We start from the raw sequence: 22,016 nt of genomic DNA, 5'->3' as shown, positions 1-22,016 counted from the left end.
CCTAATACCGTACCGTTCTCACAATGAGAGATTGGTGTGTAGGTGACCTAATACCGTACCGTTCTCACAATGAGAGACAGGTGTGTAGGTGACCTAATACCGTACCATTCTCACAATGGGAGACAGGTGTGTAGGTGACCTAATACAGTGCCGTTCTCACAATGAGAGATAGGTGTGTAGGTGACCTAATAGAGTACTGTTCTCACAATGAGAGACAGGTGTGTAGGTGACCTAATACAGTACCGTTCTCACAATGGGAGACAGGTGTGTAGGTGACCTAATACCGTACCGTTCTCACAATGAGAGACATGTGTGTAGAGGACCTAATACAGTGACGTTCTCACAATGAGAGATTGGTGTGTAGGTGACCTAATACAGTACCATTCTCACAATGAGAGATAGGTGTGTAGGTGACCTAATACAGTGCCGTTCTCACAATGAGAGATAGGTGTGTAGGTGACCTAATAGAGTACTGTTCTCACAATGAGAGACAGGTGTGTAGGTGACCTAATACAGTACCGTTCTCACAATGGGAGACAGGTGTGTAGGTGACCTAATACCGTACCGTTCTCACAATGAGAGACATGTGTGTAGAGGACCTAATACAGTGACGTTCTCACAATGGGAGACAGGTGTGTAGGTGACCTAATACAGTACCGTTCTCACAATGAGACATAGGTGTGTAGGTGACCTAATACCGTACCGTTCTCACAATGAGAGATTGGTGTGTAGGTGACCTAATACCGTACCGTTCTCACAATGAGAGACAGGTGTGTAGGTGACCTAATACCGTACCATTCTCACAATGGGAGACAGGTGTGTAGGTGACCTAATACAGTGCCGTTCTCACAATGAGAGATAGGTGTGTAGGTGACCTAATAGAGTACTGTTCTCACAATGAGAGACAGGTGTGTAGGTGACCTAATACAGTACCGTTCTCACAATGGGAGACAGGTGTGTAGGTGACCTAATACCGTACCGTTCTCACAATGAGAGACATGTGTGTAGAGGACCTAATACAGTGACGTTCTCACAATGAGAGATTGGTGTGTAGGTGACCTAATACAGTACCATTCTCACAATGAGAGATAGGTGTGTAGGTGACCTAATACAGTGCCGTTCTCACAATGAGAGATAGGTGTGTAGGTGACCTAACACCGTACCGTTCTCACAATGAGAGACAGGTGTCTAGGTGACCTAATACCGTACCGTTGTCACAATGAGAAATATGTGTGTAGGTGACCTAATACAGTACCGTTCTCACAATGGGAGACAGGTGTGTAGGTGACCTAATACAGTACCGTTCTCACAATGAGAGACAGGTGTGTAGGTGACCTAATACAGTACCGTTCTCATAATGAGATAGGTTTGTAGGTGACCTAATACCGTATCGTTCTCACGATGAGAGACAGGTGTGTACATGTAGGTGACCTAATACAGTACCGTTCTCATAATGAGAGACAGGTGTGTAGGTGACATAATACCGTACTGTTCTCACGATGAGAGACAGGTGTGTAGGTGACCTAATACCGTACCGTTCTCATAATGAGAGATAGGTGTATAGGTGACCTAATACAGTACCGTTCTCACAATGAGAGACGGGTGTGTAGGTGACCTAATACAGTACCGTTCTCACAATGAGACATAGGTGTGTAGGTGACCTAATACAGTACCGTTCTCACAGTGAGAGATAGGTGTGTAGGTGACCTAATACAGTACCGTTCTCACAATGAGACACAGGTGTGTAGGTGACCTAATATAGTACCGTTCTCATAATGAGAGACAGGTGTGTAGGTGACCCAATAAAATACCGTTCTCACAATGAGAGACAGGTGTGTAGGTGACCTAATACAGTACCGTTCTCACAATGAGAGATTGGTGTGTAGGTGACCTAATACCGTACCGTTCTCACAATGAGAGACAGGTGTGTAGGTGACCTAATACAGTACCGTTCTCACAATGAGAGACAGGTGTGTAGGTGACCTAACACCGTACCGTTCTCACAATGAGAGACAGGTGTCTAGGTGACCTAACACCGTACCGTTGTCACAATGAGAGACAGGTGTGTAGGTGACCTAATAGAGTACTGTTCTCACAATGAGAGACAGGTGTGTAGGTGACCTAATACAGTACCGTTCTCACAATGGGAGACAGGTGTGTAGGTGACCTAATACCGTACCGTTCTCACAATGAGAGACATGTGTGTAGAGGACCTAATACAGTGACGTTCTCACAATGAGAGATTGGTGTGTAGGTGACCTAATACAGTACCATTCTCACAATGAGAGATAGGTGTGTAGGTGACCTAATACAGTGCCGTTCTCACAATGAGAGATAGGTGTGTTGGTGACCTAATACAGTACCGTTCTCACAATGAGACAGGTGTGTAGGTGACCTAATACAGTACCGTTCTCACAATGAGAGACAGGTGTGTAGGTGACCTAACACCGTACCGTTCTCACAATGAGAGACAGGTGTCTAGGTGACCTAATACCGTACCGTTGTCACAATGAGAAATATGTGTGTAGGTGACCTAATACAGTACCGTTCTCACAATGGGAGACAGGTGTGTAGGTGACCTAATACAGTACCGTTCTCACAATGAGAGACAGGTGTGTAGGTGACCTAATACAGTACCGTTCTCATAATGAGATAGGTTTGTAGGTGACCTAATACCGTATCGTTCTCACGATGAGAGACAGGTGTGTACATGTAGGTGACCTAATACAGTACCGTTCTCATAATGAGAGACAGGTGTGTAGGTGACATAATACCGTACTGTTCTCACGATGAGAGACAGGTGTGTAGGTGACCTAATACCGTACCGTTCTCATAATGAGAGATAGGTGTATAGGTGACCTAATACAGTACCGTTCTCACAATGAGAGACGGGTGTGTAGGTGACCTAATACAGTACCGTTCTCACAATGAGAGACATGTGTGTAGGTGACCTAATACATTACCGTTCTCACAATGAGAGACAGGTGTGTAGGTGACCTAATACAGTACCGTTCTCACAATGAGACATAGGTGTGTAGGTGACCTAATACCGTACCGTTCTCACAATGAGAGATTGGTGTGTAGGTGACCTAATACAGTACCGTTCTCACAATGAGAGACAGGTGTGTAGGTGACCTAACACCGTACCGTTCTCACAATGAGAGACAGGTGTCTAGGTGACCTAACACCGTACCGTTGTCACAATGAGAGACAGGTGTGTAGGTGACCTAATAGAGTACTGTTCTCACAATGAGAGACAGGTGTGTAGGTGACCTAATACAGTACCGTTCTCACAATGGGAGACAGGTGTGTAGGTGACCTAATACCGTACCGTTCTCACAATGAGAGACGTGTGTAGAGGACCTAATACAGTGACGTTCTCACAATGAGAGATTGGTGTGTAGGTGACCTAATACAGTACCATTCTCACAATGAGAGATAGGTGTGTAGGTGACCTAATACAGTGCCGTTCTCACAATGAGAGATAGGTGTGTTGGTGACCTAATACAGTACCGTTCTCACAATGAGACATAGGTGTGTAGGTGACCTAATACAGTACTGTTCTCACAATGAGAGACAGGTGTGTAGAGGACCTAATACAGTGACGTTCTCACAATGAGAGATTGGTGTGTAGGTGACCTAATACAGTACCATTCTCACAATGAGAGATAGGTGTGTAGGTGACCTAATACAGTGCCGTTCTCACAATGAGAGATGGGTGTGTTGGTGACCTAATACAGTACCGTTCTCACAATGAGACATAGGTGTGTAGGTGACCTAATACAGTACTGTTCTCACAATGAGAGACAGGTGTGTAGGTGACCTAATACAGTACCGTTCTCACAATGAGAGACAGGTGTGTAGGTGACCTAATACAGTACCGTTCTCACAATGAGAGACAGGTGTGTAGGTGACCTAATACAGTACCGTTCTCACAATGAGAGATAGGTGTGTAGGTGACCTAATACCGTACCGTTCTCACAATGAGAGATAGGTGTGTAGGTGACCTAATACAGTACCGTTTTCACAATGAGACATAGGTGTGTAGGTGACCTAATACAGTACCGTTCTCACAGTGAGAGATAGGTGTGTAGGTGACCTAATACAGTACCGTTCTCACAATGGGACACAGGTGTGTAGGCGACCTAATACAGTACCGTTCTCATAATGAGAGACAGGTGTGTAGGTGACCCAATAAAGTGCCGTTCTCACAATGAGAGACAGGTGTGTAGGTGACCTAATACAGTACCGTTCTCACAATGAGAGACAGGTGTGTAGGTGACCTAATACAGTACCGTTCTCACAATGAGAGATAGTTGTGTAGGTGACCTAATACAGTACCGTTCTCACAATGAGAGACAGGTGTGTAGGTGACCTAACACCGTACCGTTCTCACAATGAGAGACAGGTGTCTAGGTGACCTAATACCGTACCGTTGTCACAATGAGAAATATGTGTGTAGGTGACCTAATACAGTACCGTTCTCACAATGGGAGACAGGTGTGTAGGTGACCTAATACAGTACCGTTCTCACAATGAGAGACAGGTGTGTAGGTGACCTAATACAGTACCGTTCTCATAATGAGATAGGTTTGTAGGTGACCTAATACCGTATCGTTCTCACGATGAGAGACAGGTGTGTACATGTAGGTGACCTAATACAGTACCGTTCTCATAATGAGAGACAGGTGTGTAGGTGACATAATACCGTACTGTTCTCACGATGAGAGACAGGTGTGTAGGTGACCTAATACCGTACCGTTCTCATAATGAGAGATAGGTGTATAGGTGACCTAATACAGTACCGTTCTCACAATGAGAGACGGGTGTGTAGGTGACCTAATACAGTACCGTTCTCACAATGAGAGACATGTGTGTAGGTGACCTAATACATTACCGTTCTCACAATGAGAGACAGGTGTGTAGGTGACCTAATACAGTACCGTTCTCACAATGAGACATAGGTGTGTAGGTGACCTAATACCGTACCGTTCTCACAATGAGAGATTGGTGTGTAGGTGACCTAATACAGTACCGTTCTCACAATGAGAGACAGGTGTGTAGGTGACCTAATACCGTACCATTCTCACAATGGGAGACAGGTGTGTAGGTGACCTAATACAGTACCGTTCTCACAATGAGAGACAGGTGTGTAGGTGACCTAACACCGTACCGTTCTCACAATGAGAGACAGGTGTCTAGGTGACCTAACACCGTACCGTTGTCACAATGAGAGACAGGTGTGTAGGTGACCTAATAGAGTACTGTTCTCACAATGAGAGACAGGTGTGTAGGTGACCTAATACAGTACCGTTCTCACAATGGGAGACAGGTGTGTAGGTGACCTAATACCGTACCGTTCTCACAATGAGAGACATGTGTGTAGAGGACCTAATACAGTGACGTTCTCACAATGAGAGATTGGTGTGTAGGTGACCTAATACAGTACCATTCTCACAATGAGAGATAGGTGTGTAGGTGACCTAATACAGTGCCGTTCTCACAATGAGAGATAGGTGTGTTGGTGACCTAATACAGTACCGTTCTCACAATGAGACATAGGTGTGTAGGTGACCTAATACAGTACTGTTCTCACAATGAGAGACAGGTGTGTAGAGGACCTAATACAGTGACGTTCTCACAATGAGAGATTGGTGTGTAGGTGACCTAATACAGTACCATTCTCACAATGAGAGATAGGTGTGTAGGTGACCTAATACAGTGCCGTTCTCACAATGAGAGATGGGTGTGTTGGTGACCTAATACAGTACCGTTCTCACAATGAGACATAGGTGTGTAGGTGACCTAATACAGTACTGTTCTCACAATGAGAGACAGGTGTGTAGGTGACCTAATACAGTACCGTTCTCACAATGAGAGACAGGTGTGTAGGTGACCTAATAAAGTGCCGTTCTCACAATGAGAGACAGGTGTGTAGGTGACCTAATACAGTACCGTTCTCACAATGAGAGATAGGTGTGTAGGTGACCTAATACCGTACCGTTCTCACAATGAGAGATAGGTGTGTAGGTGACCTAATACAGTACCGTTTTCACAATGAGACATAGGTGTGTAGGTGACCTAATACAGTACCGTTCTCACAGTGAGAGATAGGTGTGTAGGTGACCTAATACAGTACCGTTCTCACAATGGGACACAGGTGTGTAGGCGACCTAATACAGTACCGTTCTCATAATGAGAGACAGGTGTGTAGGTGACCCAATAAAGTGCCGTTCTCACAATGAGAGACAGGTGTGTAGGTGACCTAATACAGTACCGTTTTCACAATGAGACATAGGTGTGTAGGTGACCTAATACAGTACCGTTCTCACAGTGAGAGATAGGTGTGTAGGTGACCTAATACAGTACCGTTCTCACAATGAGACACAGGTGTGTAGGTGACCTAATATAGTACCGTTCTCATAATGAGAGACAGGTGTGTAGGTGACCCAATAAAATACCGTTCTCACAATGAGAGACAGGTGTGTAGGTGACCTAATACAGTACCGTTCTCACAATGAGACATAGGTGTGTAGGTGACCTAATACAGTACCGTTCTCACAATGAGAGACAGGTGTGTAGGTGACCTAATACCGTACCGTTCTCACGATGAGAGACAGGTGTGTAGGTGACCTAATACCGTACCGTTCTCACAATGAGAGATAGGTGTGTAGGTGACCTAATACATTACCGTTCTCACAATGTTCTTGCATGCGTAGGTACATGTTTGGAAGCGACCAATAACACATACAAGCTAATTATATATATCTGTTTGGAAGCAACCAAAAACACATACAAGCTAATTAAAGATATATGTTTGGAACCGACCAATAATACATACAAGCTAATTAAAGATATCTGTTTGGAAGCGACCAAAAACACATACAAGCTAATTAAAGATATCTGCTTCTTAGGCCATTTTGAAACCCCACCTTCAATATATTCTTAATTGTTACACCACACAAAGGTAAAATGAAATGTTTTCATTAACGACATTTAGATTGAATATTTTAACATTCCATTTTGATTTTCTATTTCAGTTACAACTTCTGGTCTGAAAAAGATTGGACAATTGGTTTGTTTGGTGAGTATATATCACCTATCTCTAACAATCTGGAAAACAGTTTCCAAAAGGTGCTGCAAAATGTTGATATTTTTCAGGTTTGTCGAAGACATGTTAATTAAAAACATTTCATAATTTATAATCAAGGATTTCTTCTGACAGATATTTTTCTGTCTCATTGAAAATTACACGTATCAAACATTTTCATTTCCTTTAAGTCATTTTGTCAGAGTGGTTGTTTGGTCTGAGATGTAAGTTATGTTGCTGTTTTTGTCAGTTTGTTAGAGTGGTTGTTTGGTCTGAGATGTAAGTTATGTCGCTGTCTTCGTCAGTTTGTTACAGTGGTTGTTTGGTCCGAGTCGTAAGTTATGTCCGTCTTCGTCAGTTTGTTAGAGTGGTTGTTTGGTCCGAGACGTAAGTTATGTTGCTGTTTTTGTCAGTTTGTTAGTGTGGTTTTGTGGTCTGAGACATAAGTTATGTCTGTCTTCGTCAGTTTGTTAGAGTGGTTGTTTGGTCTGAGACGTAAGTTATGTCGCTGTCTTCGTCAGTTTGTTAGAGTGGTTGTTTGGTCCGAGACGTAAGTTATGTTGCTGTTTTTGTCAGTTTGTTAGAGTGGTTGTTTGGTCTGAGATGTAAGTTATGTCGCTGTCTTCGTCAGTTTGTTACAGTGGTTGTTTGGTCCGAGTCGTAAGTTATGTCCGTCTTCGTCAGTTTGTTAGAGTGGTTGTTTGGTCCGAGACGTAAGTTATGTTGCTGTTTTTGTCAGTTTGTTAGTGTGGTTTTGTGGTCTGAGACATAAGTTATGTCTGTCTTCGTCAGTTTGTTAGAGTGGTTGTTTGGTCTGAGACGTAAGTTATGTCGCTGTCTTCGTCAGTTTGTTAGAGTGGTTGTTTGGTCCGAGACGTAAGTTATGTTGCTGTTTTTGTCAGTTTGTTAGAGTGGTTGTTTGGTCCGAGACGTAAGTTATGTTGCTGTTTTTGTCAGTTTTTTAGAGTGGTTGTTTGGTCTGAGACATAAGTTATGTCGCTGTCTTCGTCAGTTTGTTAGAGTGGTTGTTTGGTCCCAGACGTAAGTTATGTCTGTCTTCGTCAGTTTGTTAGAGTGGTTGTTTGGTTCGACACGTAAGTTATGTTGCTGTTTTTGTCAGTTTGTTAGAGTGATTGTTTGGTCCGAGACGTAAGTTATGTTGCTGTTTTTGTCAGTTTGTTAGAGTGGTTGTTTGGTTTGAGACGAAAGTTATGTTGCTGTCTTCGTCAGTTTGTTAGAGTGGTTGTTTGGTCTGAGATGTAAGTTATGTCTGTCTTCGTCAGTTTGTTAGAGTGGTTGTGTGGTCTGAGACGTAAGTTATGTCTGTCTTCGTCAGTTTGTTAGAGTGATAGTTTGGTCTGAGACGTAAGTTATGTCTGTCTTCGTCAGTTTGTTAGAGTGAGTGTTTGGTCTGAGACGTAAGTTATGTCTGTCTTCGTCAGTTTGTTAGAGTGATTGTTTGGTCTGAGACATAAGTTATGTCTGTCTTCGTCAGTTTGTTAGAGTGGTTGTTTGGTCTGAGACGTAAGTTATGTTGCTGTTTTTGTCAGTTTGTTAGAGTGGTTGTTTGGTCTGAGACGTAAGTTATGTCGCTGTCTTCGTCAGTTTGTTAGAGTGGTTGTTTGGTCCGAGACGTAAGTTATGTTGCTGTCTTCGTCAGTTTGTTAGAGTGGTTGTGTGGTCTGAGATGTAAGTTATGTCTGTCTTCGTCAGTTTGTTAGAGTGGTTGTTTGCTCCGAGACGTAAGTTATGTCTGTCTTTGTCAGTTTGGTCCGAGACGTAAGTTATGTTGCTGTTTTTGTCAGTTTGTTAGAGTGATTGTTTGGTCCGAGTCGTAAGTTATGTTGCTGTCTTCGTCAGTTTGTTAGAGTGGTTGTTTGGTCTGAGATGTAAGTTATGTCGCTGTCCTCGTCAGTTTGTTAGAGTGGTTGTGAGGTACGTCTGAGACGTAAGTTATGTCTGTCTTCGTCAGTTTGTTAGAGTGGTTGTGTGGTACGTCTGAGATGTAAGTTATGTTGCTGTTTTTGTCAGTTTGTTAGAGTGGTTGTTTGGTCCGAGACGTAAGTTATGTTGCTGTTTTTGTCAGTTTGTTAGATTGGTTGTTTGGTTCGAGACGTAAGTTATGTAAGTTATGTGTTCCACCTGTCATGTTTCAGGAGGAAGTCAGCTTTGCCCAGAATTCTACTGTTGATGATGAGATTTTAATCCAGTGTGCTTTAGGATGCCCTAACCTAGCGTAAGTCTTCACATATTCTAGTATTACCAGGGCGTCCAGTGTGACGATTCCGTGATGTACTGTAATCTTACCCAGGGCATCCAGTAGAAATGTATCTGGTGTATTACCAGTATTTTTCGGCATAGTGGTCTAATTTTGTTTTGGCCCCGGATATGATGCGACAGGTGGCGTTACAGGTCAAGATGAAGTATGTAATTGGTCAATGTAGCGGTCAATGCAAAATGCAGAGATGCAGTTAAAAACGAAACAAAGTTAAGATTGAATGCAAGCTAAATAAGTGGATGTATCTTTTCAAATGACGCATTAATAAAATCATATTCCTGATTCAAATGCAGTCTTATTAGTATTGTTTTGATAGCTATCTATAATCATTAATATCTGATATTAATTAGCATCAACACTTCGTGTATGTAAACATTCAGGAGATCACATTCAGGTTAAAATTCATTGTGCAGTGAAGTAATGTTTGAATTAGAATTTTTTATATTATTTTTATCAGGTCCGTTTATATTTCAGACACATAGATGTATCTGGCTGTTACAAACATGTCACTGACCTGGGTTTGCAGGCCTTAACACGGTGTTATGATCTATCGTACCTCAACATCAGTTACCTGTCACATGTAAGTCTCACTAGAATCCCTTATCTTACTTTTTACCTGGATTGCTATTTTTAACCTACCAATATCAGACAGTTGTCATCAAAACTTTTTCAGAATTATGTAACCAGCACGCATGTACACTTAGTTGTGTACCCGTGCTTACAGTTTTGATCTGCTGTTTTGCCCCGTTTTTTAAGGCCATCGTCATCATACTCCAATTAGATTTGGTCTATGGTCGGCCATCTAGTGTTTGACCGTCGTAAACATTGGCGTAAATAGTCCTGGTTATTTAATCTCATGGGAATCACTGGAAGGATATTACTCATCTGTATTCAATATTAAACCAAACCTTGAGTATAGTTACATTGTAGTATAGACATCTTAACACAACCTTCAGATCACATGAATTTTATTTTTTTTCTGTTTAAAGTTTTGGTTGGTTTGGGGGGAAAATACTGAAATGTTGCGACAGATTAATTTTTTTGGTGTTATTTCTTGGATACACTGGAAAGATTTTCTTAAACTTCATAATTATGTAGATTACTTTGGTCCTTATTTGTGTTGATTCAATTTTGAGTTGGATCAGAAACGAAGACTGAGACGAAGACTATCGCCTTTTGTCCAGTGGCATCCATCGTATGTCGTAAACAATTTACATTTTCGACTTCTTCTCCAAATATACTCAACCAAATTCAATGAAATTTGGCAGGAATCTTCCATGGCCAAATGTCAACCAAAATTGTGAATTATAATTTTAATTTATAATCTTCCGTAATTTATTTTCAAATTACAATGATTGATTTGATAATTTTCTTGTATTACAATGTCTTGTGATCTGTAGATCAGTGATAGCTGTGTATTGTATTAAATCTGTAGGTAAGTGATAGCTGTGTATTGTATTATATCTGTAGGTAAGTGATAGCTGTGTATTGTATTAAATCTGTAGGTAAGTGATAGCTGTGTGGAATCGCTGGCTACCAGGCTGGGGAAGTTAAAGACACTGATTGGCCGCGTCTGTTCTGGGATTACAGATCAAGGTAACCACAGTGGTTGACAGGATGTTCTCTTACCCTAGAGAGGGATATCCGCAGTTTTACTGCGGTGAGATTTTCTTATCTCACCCTAGGGAAAAGAAAAGCTACACATGCTCTTCAAATGTGCTCTTGTTCTCGATAGGGTGACATCACTATGAGCTGACCCTGATAGGATGACGTCACTATGACCTGACCCTGATAGGGTGACGTCACTATGACCTGACCCTGATAGGGTGACGTCACTATGACCTGACCCTGATAGGGTGACATCACTTTGACCTGACCCTGATAGGGTGACGTCACTATGACCTGACCCTGATAGGGTGACGTCACTATGACCTGACCCTGATAGGGTGACGTCACTATGACCTGACCCTGATAGGGTGACGTCACTTTGACCTGACCCTGATAGGGTGACGTCACTATGACCTGACCCTGATAGGGTGAGGTCACTATGACCTGACCCTGATAGGATGACGTCACTATGACCTGACCCTGATAGGATGACGTCACTATGACCTGACCCTGATAGGATGACGTCACTATGACCTGACCCTGATAGGGTGACGTCACTATGACCTGACCCTGATAGGGTGACGTCACTATGACCTGACCCTGATAGGATGACGTCACTATGAGCTGACCCTGATAGGATGACGTCACTATGACCTGACCCTGATAGGATGACGTCACTATGACCTGACCCTGATAGGATGAGTGTTAAACATCGGTATCATTCACAAAAGAAATTAAAATAAGTATTAATTACCAGAGTTAAATGAGTGTTTGGTGTTCATTTTGACAAGCTAATCGGAACTAAATTTGTGTGAAATCAACATCATAAGATGTAAAGCGTCTGTTGCAGCCTTATCACAACTATCATCCGCCGTCCACATGTTGTTGTTTATATTCGTTTGGATTTGGTTCACGCCACGATTGGAACACAGGGAAAGAGAAAAATAATCATTCACCCCTTTTTGGGATGGGATGGGGGGGTCTCAATCCTTTGGGGGAGATTGTGAAGTTCCCAAACACTCAGCAAGCCTCGTGTTTGTGAATTTAACAATCTCCCCCCTAGGGTTGAGATTCCCATATCTCACCCCAAAAAGGGTGAAAGATTCTATTATTCTCACATACTTCACAGGGTTATCTGGTGCTGACTGGCCAAACTCTTACACTCGGGTTGAGATATCCATGTACACGGAACAGACCCATGTTAGATTCTATTAATCTTACTGTCAGTGTTATAGTTGTATATACTGTCAGTGTTATAGTCGTATATACTGTCAGTGTTATAGTCGTATATACTGTCAGTGTTATAGTTGTATATACTGTCAGTGTTATAGTTGTATATACTGTCAGTGTTATAGTCGTATATACTGTCAGTGTTATAGTCGTATATACTGTCAGTGTTATAGTTGTATATACTGTCAGTGTTATAGTCGTATATACTGTCAGTGTTATAGTCGTATATACTGTCTGTGTTATAGTTGTATATACTGTCAGTGTTATAGTTGTATATACTGTCAGTGTTATAGTTGTATATATATACTGTCAGTGTTATAGTCGTATATACTGTCAGTGTTATAGTCGTATATACTGTCAGTGTTATAGTCGTATATACTGTCAGTGTTATAGTTGTATATATATACTGTCAGTGTTATAGTCGTATATACTGTCAGTGTTATAGTTGTATATACTGTCAGTGTTATAGTCGTATATACTGTCAGTGTTATAGTCGTATATACTGTCAGTGTTATAGTCGTATATACTGTCAGTGTTATAGTCGTATATACTGTCAGTGTTATAGTGGTATATACTGTCAGTGTTATAGTTGTATATACTGTCAGTGTTATAGTTGTATATACTGTCAGTGTTATAGTTGTATATATATATACTGTCAGTGTTATAGTCGTATATACTGTCAGTGTTATAGTCGTATATACTGTCAGTGTTATAGTCGTATATACTGTCAGTGTTATAGTTGTATATATATACTGTCAGTGTTATAGTCGTATATACTGTCAGTGTTATAGTTGTAAATACTGTCAGTGTTATAGTCGTATATACTGTCAGTGTTATAGTTGTATATACTGTCAGTGTTATAGTCGTATATACTGTCAGTGTTATAGTCGTATATACTGTCAGTGTTATAGTCGTATATACTGTCAGTGTTATAGTCGTATATACTGTCAGTGTTATAGTTGTATATACTGTCAGTGTTATAGTCGTATATACTGTCAGTGTTATAGTCGTATATACTGTCAGTGTTATAGTCGTATATACTGTCAGTGTTATAGTTGTATATACTGTCAGTGTTATAGTTGTATCTAGTTGAACCTGCCAAAGCTGTCTCCACTATATCAGTCTATAAAGACCACCTTTGGTAGATCTCATGTAGTGCAATTTGTTGTATATGAATCCTTCCTATATGGTATTTCATAGCTACATCCTTTTATTTATTCATTCCTGGAGTTATGGCCCTTTGTTCATTAGTCTATAGAGTTATGGCCCTTTGTTCATTTGTCTATAGAGTTATGGCCCTTTGTTCATTTGTCTATATAGTTATGGCCCTTTGTTCATTAGTCTATAGAGTTATGGCCCTTTGTTCATTTGTCTATAGAGTTATGGCCCTTTGTTCATTAGTCTATAGAGTTATGGCCCTTTGTTCATTTGTCTATAGTGTTATGGCCCTTTGTTAATTTCTTGATAGAGTTATGGCCCTTTGTTCATTTCTCTATAGAGTTATGGCCCTTTGTTCATTTCTCTATAGTGTAATGGCCCTTTGTTCATTTCTCTATAGTGTAATGGCCCTTTGTTAATTTCTCTATAGTGTTATGGCCCTTTGTTAATTTCTCTATAGAGTTATGGCCCTTTGTTCATTTGTCTATAGTGTTATGGCCCTTTGTTCATTAGTCTATAGAGTTATGGCCCTTTGTTCATTAGTCTATAGTGTTATGGCCCTTTGTTAATTTCTCTATAAAGTTATGGCCCTTTGTTAATTTCTCTATAGAGTTATGGCCCTTTGTTCATTTCTCTATAGTGTAATGGCCCTTTGTTAATTTCTCTATAGTGTTATGGCCCTTTGTTAATTTCTCTATAGAGTTATGGCCCTTTGTTCATTTGTCTATAGTGTTATGGCCCTTTGTTAATTTCTCTATAGAGTTATGGCCCTTTGTTCATTAGTCTAGAGAGTTATGGCCCTTTGTTCATTTGTCTATAGAGTTATGGCCCTTTGTTCATTTGTCTATAGTGTTATGGCCCTTTGTTAGTTTCACTATAGAGTTATGGCCCTTTGTTCATTTCTCTATAGTGTAATGGCCTATTGTTAATTTCTCTATAGTGTAATGACCCTTTGTTAATTTCTCTATAGTGTTATGGCCCTTTGTTAATTTCTCTATAGAGTTATCGCCCTTTGTTCATTTGTCTATAGTGTTATGGCCCTTTGTTAATTTCTCTATAGCGTTATGGCCCTGTGTTCATTAGGTCATCTGACCCGAAGGGTCAGGATGACCTATAGTCATCATGTTTCGTCCGTCGTCGTGCGCCGTCTGCCGTGCGCCGTCCGCCGTGCGTAAACTTTTCACATTTCAAACTTCTTCTCAAGTTCCACCAGTGGGATTGAGCTGAAACTTGCCTGAAATGATGCTTGGATGGTCCTGACCAAGTGTTGTTATTTTTCGGGTCAGTCTGAAATCCAAGATGGCGGCCATGGCCGCCATTTTGAAAACACATTTGAAACTTCTTCTCAAGTTCCACTCGTGAGATTGAGCTGAAACTTGCCTGAAATGATCCTGGGATGGTCCTGAGGAAGTGTTGTTATTTTTCAGGTCGGTCAGAAATCCAAGATGGCCGCCATGGCAACCATCTTGAAAAATACATTTTAAACTTCTTCTCCAGTTCCACTGGTGCGATTGAGCTAGAAATTGGTGAGGATGTTATGGAAGGAGAGCCAATAAAGTGTTGTTATTTTTCGGCTTCATAAAAACTTCGACATTGCAGCCACGGCAGCCATTTTGTAAAATGTTTGCGCAATCATGGTTCTTCTGAACAACACCTATTTCAAACTTCTTCTCAAATTCCACCAGTGGGATTGAGCTCTTACTTACCAGAAATGATCCTGAGATAGTCCTGACCAAGTGTTGTTATTTTTCAAGTCGATCAGAAATCCAAGATGGCCGTCATGGCAACCATCTTGAAAAACACATTTTAAACTTCTTCTCCAGTTCCACTGGTGCCATTTAGCTGGAAATTGGTGAGGTTGCTAAGGAAAGAGAGGCAACAAAGTGTTGTTATTTTTTGGCCACGTAAAAACTTTGACATGGCAGCCATGGTGGCCATTTTGTAAAATGATTGCGCAATCATGGTTTTCCTGAACAATACCTATTTCAAACTTCTTCTCAAATTCCACCAGTGGGATTCAGCTTTAACTTACCAGAAATGATCCTGAGATGTTTCTGGCCAAGTTTTGTTATTTATCAGGTCAGTCAGAAATCCAAGATGGCTGCCATGGCAGCCATCTTGAAAAACACATTTTAAACTTCTTCTCCAGTTCCACTGGTGCGATTGAGCTGGAAATTGGTGAGGATGTTAAGGAAGGGGAGCCAACAAAGTTTTGTTATTTTTCGGCCTTGTAAAAACTTTTGAAATGGCAGCCACGGCGTGGGATTTGGCTCTAACTTACCAGAAATGATCCTGAGATGGTCATGGCCAAGTGTTATTATGTTTAAGGTAGGTCAGAAATCCAAGATGGCCACCATGGCCAACAGTGCCACTAAACCTGCAGAGAATGCATACTACAATATTATAAGGGTCTTTAATTTAGAGTCAGATGACCGTTAAGGCCCAGGGGCTTCTTGTTTCTCTATAGAGTTATGGCCCTTTGTTCATTTCTCTATAGAGTTATGGCCCCTTGATTCCTGAATTTTTTATTACTGACATGATGAATATAGACATTTTTAATTATCAAATAGAAAAGAACCAGAAGGCGTCCTGATTACAATAGTATTGGATGTTTATTTTATTTGTGATGAAGTAACTAAAAAAGTCCATAATTCTACAAAATTCTTTAACTCATTGCTATTTCAGCCATGATGACTTTTGCTGACATTTGCTATGACCTTGAGCTTCTTGACCTCAGTGGTAACTTTGACATCAGTAACCAGAGTGTGGAAAGGTTTATAGCTACACACACTGGTGAGAATTCCAAACCTCTCACCATTGTCCTTGGGGGTAAGTACAGTGACAATTCCAAACTTCTCACCATTGTCCTGGGGGGGTAAGTAGAGTGAGAATTCCAAACCTCTCACCATTGTCCTGGGGGGTAAGTAGAGTGACAATTCCAAACTTCTCACCATTGTCCTGGGGGGGTAAGTAGAGTGAGAATTCCAAACCTCTCACCATTGTCCTGGGGGGTAAATACAGTGAGAATTCCAAACCTCTCACCATTGTCCTGGGGGGTAACTAGAGTGAGAATTCCAAACCTCTCACCATTGTCCTGGGGGGTAAGTAGAGTGAGAATTCCAAACCTCTCACCATTGTCCTGGGGGGGTAAGTAGAGTGAGAATTCCAAACCTCTCACCATTGTCCTGGGGGGGTAAGTACAGGGAGAATTTCAAACCTCTCACCATTGTCCTGGGGGGTAAGTACAGCGAGAATTCCAAACCTCTCACCATTGTCATGGGAGGTAAGTAGAGTGACAATTCCAAACCTCTCACCATTGTCCTGGGGGGTAAGTAGAGTGACAATTCCAAACCTCTAACCATTGTCCTGGGGGGTAAGTACAGCGAGAATTCCAAACTCTCACCATTGTCCTGGGGGGTAAGTACAGTGAGAATTCCAAACTCTCACCATTGTCCTGGGGGGTAAGTACAGGGAGAATTTCAAACCTCTCACCATTGTCCTGGGGGGTAAGTACAGTGAGAATTCCAAACTCTCACCATTGTCCTGGGGGGTAAGTACAGGGAGAATTCCAAACCTCTCACCATTGTCCTGGGGGGTAACTAGAGTGAGAATTCCAAACCTCTCACCATTGTCCTGGGGGGTAACTAGAACCTCTCACCATTGTCCTGGGGGGTAAGTACAGTGACAATTCCAAACTTCTCACCATTGTCCTGGGGGGGTAAGTACAGGGAGAATTTCAAACTTCTCACCATTGTCCTGGGGGGTAACTAGAACCTCTCACCATTGTCCTGGGGGGTAACTAGAACCTCTAACCATTGTCCTGGGGGGGTAAGTACAGGGAGAATTCCAAACTTCTCACCATTGTCCTGGGGGGTAACTAGAGTGAGAATTCCAAACCTCTCACCATTGTCCTTAGGGGTAAGTAGAGCGAAAATTCCAAACTTCTCACCATTGTCCTTGGGGGTAAGTAGAGCAACTATTGTTATTAATGGGAATCAATTAGAAAAATGAAAATGGTATGAAAATATATAGATATCACTTTGTTGGCGTCAGTGTTGGCAGTTGCGGCATCACCTGCGCAGAGGTTTCCGTGCCATAACTCCAGTTCCCTTGACCTATCAAACTCAAACTTATCACAGATCTACCTTACCAAAAGTACTTGATTGGGATTACTTTTCAGGTCTGAAGGTCAAGGTCACTGTTACTTAGATAGAAAACTTGTTTTCTTACGATAACCCAACTTTCTTTGCAGGCAACATCCATTTCTGTGGAATTCTTGTTTTAATCTGACAATAAGATAAGTGTTAGTATATATTCCGTGGAACTCTTGTTTTAATCTGACAATAAGATAAGTGTTAGTATATATTCCGTGGAACTCTTGTTTTAATCTGACAATAAGATAAGTGTTAGTGTATATTCCGTGGAACTCTAGTTTTAATCTGACAATAAGATAAGTGTTAGTGTATATTCCGTGGAACTCTTGTTTTAATCTGACAATAAGATAAGTGTTAGTGTATATTCCGTGGAACTCTTGTTTTAATCTGACAATAAGATAAGTGTTAGTGTATAGATTTAAGGTGTTAGCTGCTTCACCTATATGGGTATCACATGTAATCAAGGTATTTCATATTTTCACGAACAAGTGGCACTTGAGATATTCATGATTACAGTCCGTGTTAGCTGCTTCACCTATATGGGTATCACATGTAATCAAGGTATTTCATATTTTCATGAACAAGTGGCACTTGAGATATTCATGATTACAGTCCGTGTTCTTAAAGCAAATTTTCAATCAAAGGAATTGTACTAGTATTTTCATCAAAGACACCCATGGTGAAAAGGTTTTGGGGCCTCAACCCCCCCCCCCCCCCCCCCCCCCTGCTTCAAAGTGATCTACCTCAAACACTGTACAGTGCTTCCTTATTGGAAGTTCTTGCTGGGATTACTTTTCAACATCAAAGGTCAGAAGTCAAGGTTGCTGTTAATATACATGTAAATAGAAAATCAGTTTCCTTTCAGTAATATGGGTTTCCTTTGGGCCAATTGAGTGCAAACTTTATACAGTGCTTTCTTTTTGAAAATGCTTGCTTCGGATTGCTTTTGTGTGTCAAAGATCAAGGTCACTGTTGCTAAATATAGAAAATTATTTCCATTCAATAACTTGAGTTTATTTTTTCCGATTAAACTGATACTTTCTGTACAGGATAATTTCTACATGGCTACAAAGGGTCATTCTCCCTGAATTTAGAAGTTCCCCTTGGTATCCAGTTGTGCATACAAGCCTGATTGAAAGAACTTTATGGATGACAAAGAATATGGCCATTTTGGATTATTACAATTGCAGGTTGCTCCTGCTATATAATGTTATATAAAGTTATTAAATGTTTTGAAGGAAGAGTGAAAGAAGGGAAAAGGAGGTAGCTTCTACATATAACTGTTCATACATACAGTTACTAATGTTCGATTCCAACAGGCACGTCTGTGGAGCCGGAACACCTAGACACATCAGGCAGCAGCATAACATTAAACATGTATAACCTGTCAATGCCTCACCTCAAGGTAGACCGGGAGATCATGTTACCACCAGGTAAGTCTACACTCGTACTCCAGGTAGACCGGGAGATCATGTTACCACCAGGTAAGTCTACACTCGTACTCCAGGTAGACCGGGAGATCATGTTACCACCAGGTAAGACTTCAATCGTACTCCAGGTAGACCGGGAGATCATGTTACCACCAGGTAAGTCTACACTCGTACTCCAGGTAGACCGGGAGATCATGTTACCACCAGGTAAGTCTACACTCGTACTCCAGGTAGACCGGGAGATCATGTTACCACCAGGTAAGTCTACACTCGTACTCCAGGTAGACCGGGAGATCATGTTACCACCAGGTAAGTCTACACTCGTACTCCAGGTAGACCGGGAGATCATGTTACCACCAGGTAAGTCTACACTCGTACTCCAGGTAGACCGGGAGATCATGTTACCACCAGGTAAGACTTCAATCGTACTCCAGGTAGACCGGGAGATCATGTTACCACCAGGTAAGTCTACACTCGTACTCCAGGTAGACCGGGAGATCATGTTACCACCAGGTAAGACTTCAATCGTACTCCCGGTAGACCGGGAGATCATGTTACCACCAGGTAAGTCTACACTCGTACTCCAGGTAGACCGGGAGATCATGTTACCACCAGGTAAGACTTCAATCGTACTCCAGGTAGACCGGGAGATCATGTTACCACCAGGTAAGACTTCAATCGTACTCCAGGTAGACCGGGAGATCATGTTACCACCAGGTAAGTCTACACTCGTACTCCAGGTAGACCGGGAGATCATGTTACCACCAGGTAAGTCTACACTCGTACTCCAGGTAGACCGGGAGATCATGTTACCACCAGGTAAGTCTACACTCGTACTCCAGGTAGACCGGGAGATCATGTTACCACCAGGTAAGTCTACACTCGTACTCCAGGTAGACCGGGAGATCATGTTACCACCAGGTAAGTCTACACTCGTACTCCAGGTAGACCGGGAGATCATGTTACCACCAGGTAAGTCTACACTCGTACTCCAGGTAGACCGGGAGATCATGTTACCACCAGGTAAGTCTACACTCGTACTCCAGGTAGACCGGGAGATCATGTTACCACCAGGTAAGACTTCAATCGTACTCCAGGTAGACCGGGAGATCATGTTACCACCAGGTAAGTCTACACTCGTACTCCAGGTAGACCGGGAGATCATGTTACCACCAGGTAAGTCTACACTCGTACTCCAGGTAGACCGGGAGATCATGTTACCACCAGGTAAGACTTCAATCGTACTCCAGGTAGACCGGGAGATCATGTTACCACCAGGTAAGTCTACACTCGTACTCCAGGTAGACCGGGAGATCATGTTACCACCAGGTAAGACTTCAATCGTACTCCCGGTAGACCGGGAGATCATGTTACCACCAGGTAAGTCTACACTCGTACTCCAGGTAGACCGGGAGATCATGTTACCACCAGGTAAGACTTCAATCGTACTCCAGGTAGACCGGGAGATCATGTTACCACCAGGTAAGACTTCAATCGTACTCCAGGTAGACCGGGAGATCATGTTACCACCAGGTAAGTCTACACTCGTACTCCAGGTAGACCGGGAGATCATGTTACCACCAGGTAAGTCTACACTCGTACTCCAGGTAGACCGGGAGATCATGTTACCACCAGGTAAGACTTCAATCGTACTCCAGGTAGACCGGGAGATCATGTTACCACCAGGTAAGACTTCAATCGTACTCCAGGTAGACCGGGAGATCATGTTACCACCAGGTAAGTCTACACTCGTACTCCAGGTAGACCGGGAGATCATGTTACCACCAGGTAAGACTACAATCGTACTCCAGGTAGACTGGGAGGTCATGTTACCACCAGGTAAGACTTCAATCGTACTCCAGGTAGACCTGACTTAGAGACAATGTGTTGTAGTGTACCTGTATTGTATGTTGACATGGAGACCTGACTTAGAGACAATGTGTTGTAGTGTACCTGTATTGTATGTTGACATGGAGACATGACTTAGAGACAATGTGTTGTAGTGTACCTGTATCGTATGTTGACATGAAGACCTGACTTAGAGACAATGTGTTGTAGTGTACCTGTATTTTATGTTGACATGGAGACCTGACTTAGAGACAATGTGTTGTAGTGTACCTGTATTGTATGTTGTCATGGAGACCTGACTTAGAGACAATGTGTTGTAGTGTACCTGTATTTTATGTTGACATGGAGACCTGACTTAGAGACAATGTGTTGTAGTGTACCTGTACGTTACGTTGATGAACCTTATACCAGGGTTATCACGGGCCTTGTGGATGACTTGAATGATTATAACATGTTTTTACAGAAGAGAGCAGTAGTGATGAGGAGGAGGAGGAGTTAGAGAGTGAAGCAGTGTCACCAGGGATGAAACACTACCAGTCTGTCATGGCCGCCGGGGCCGAAATCACATCCGACACAGAATGGGGTGATCCTGAACTTGACGGGTTTGACTGTGATGATTACCTTATTGGGGACGATCCCCTTGAGGAAGAGAGATGGTCCATGTTCTGAGTCGTTTCTACCTTCAGGGAGATGAGGACTTTCCAGTGTTTTTTAATACTTTATCACACACCAACACAGGAGAAAAGAGGTCACCAGTGTTCATATAAATTATCTTATCTTACAGACTTTTTGCCTATAAAATCATCTTAACACATAACAAACTGCATAGACGAGAAGAAAGAGAAATCTTGGATGATCAATGTTTAAGTGTAAGATGTTTGGAGAGGCGGAGAATGCTTGTCGGATAAGATGATAAGGTGTTAGAGTTCTCTCTGTGAATCATGACAGAATTTTAAACATACATTATGTAAGCCGATTGTTTTTTCATTTTATTGTTAAGTTTTCTGAAACTTTCAGACATTTATGTAGGATTGAGACCAAATAAAATAAACAAATATATGAATAAAATCATTTTTATTATTGAATTATTTTACTGATCAATAAAGCAATATATGAATATTTGTTAACTAATAATCTATATATTTACTGGATTCTAGATTACAGCACTACCTAATTACCACCTTTAAGGAGGTCTGCCTCAATTGCCAGGTGATAGTGAT

The 22,016-nt window shown here is 41.7% G+C and overlaps 1 protein-coding gene across 2 annotated transcripts in view; it reads left to right on the top strand.

Moving 5' to 3' along the window:
• Window positions 1–21,870, top strand: part of LOC117333663 (putative RNA-binding protein EEED8.10) — a 41,368-nt gene extending 19,498 nt beyond the window's left edge. For both annotated transcript variants that reach the window (XM_033893072.1, XM_033893071.1), the window contains 7 exons: window positions 7,041–7,084; window positions 9,247–9,326; window positions 9,843–9,948; window positions 10,874–10,964; window positions 16,050–16,193; window positions 18,838–18,951; window positions 21,260–21,870. In XM_033893072.1, the coding sequence (XP_033748963.1) occupies window positions 7,041–7,084; window positions 9,247–9,326; window positions 9,843–9,948; window positions 10,874–10,964; window positions 16,050–16,193; window positions 18,838–18,951; window positions 21,260–21,465 (785 nt within the window). In that variant the 3' untranslated portion in view covers window positions 21,466–21,870. The remainder of the gene's footprint in view (window positions 1–7,040; window positions 7,085–9,246; window positions 9,327–9,842; window positions 9,949–10,873; window positions 10,965–16,049; window positions 16,194–18,837; window positions 18,952–21,259) is intronic.
• Window positions 21,871–22,016: the final 146 nt, after the last annotated feature.

This window comes from Pecten maximus, chromosome 8 (genome assembly GCF_902652985.1).
Source record: "Pecten maximus chromosome 8, xPecMax1.1, whole genome shotgun sequence".
Taxonomy (NCBI): Eukaryota; Metazoa; Mollusca; class Bivalvia; order Pectinida; family Pectinidae; genus Pecten; species Pecten maximus.
Note: the sequence above shows the minus strand (reverse complement) of the source record. Positions and strands in the feature narration are given on the sequence as shown.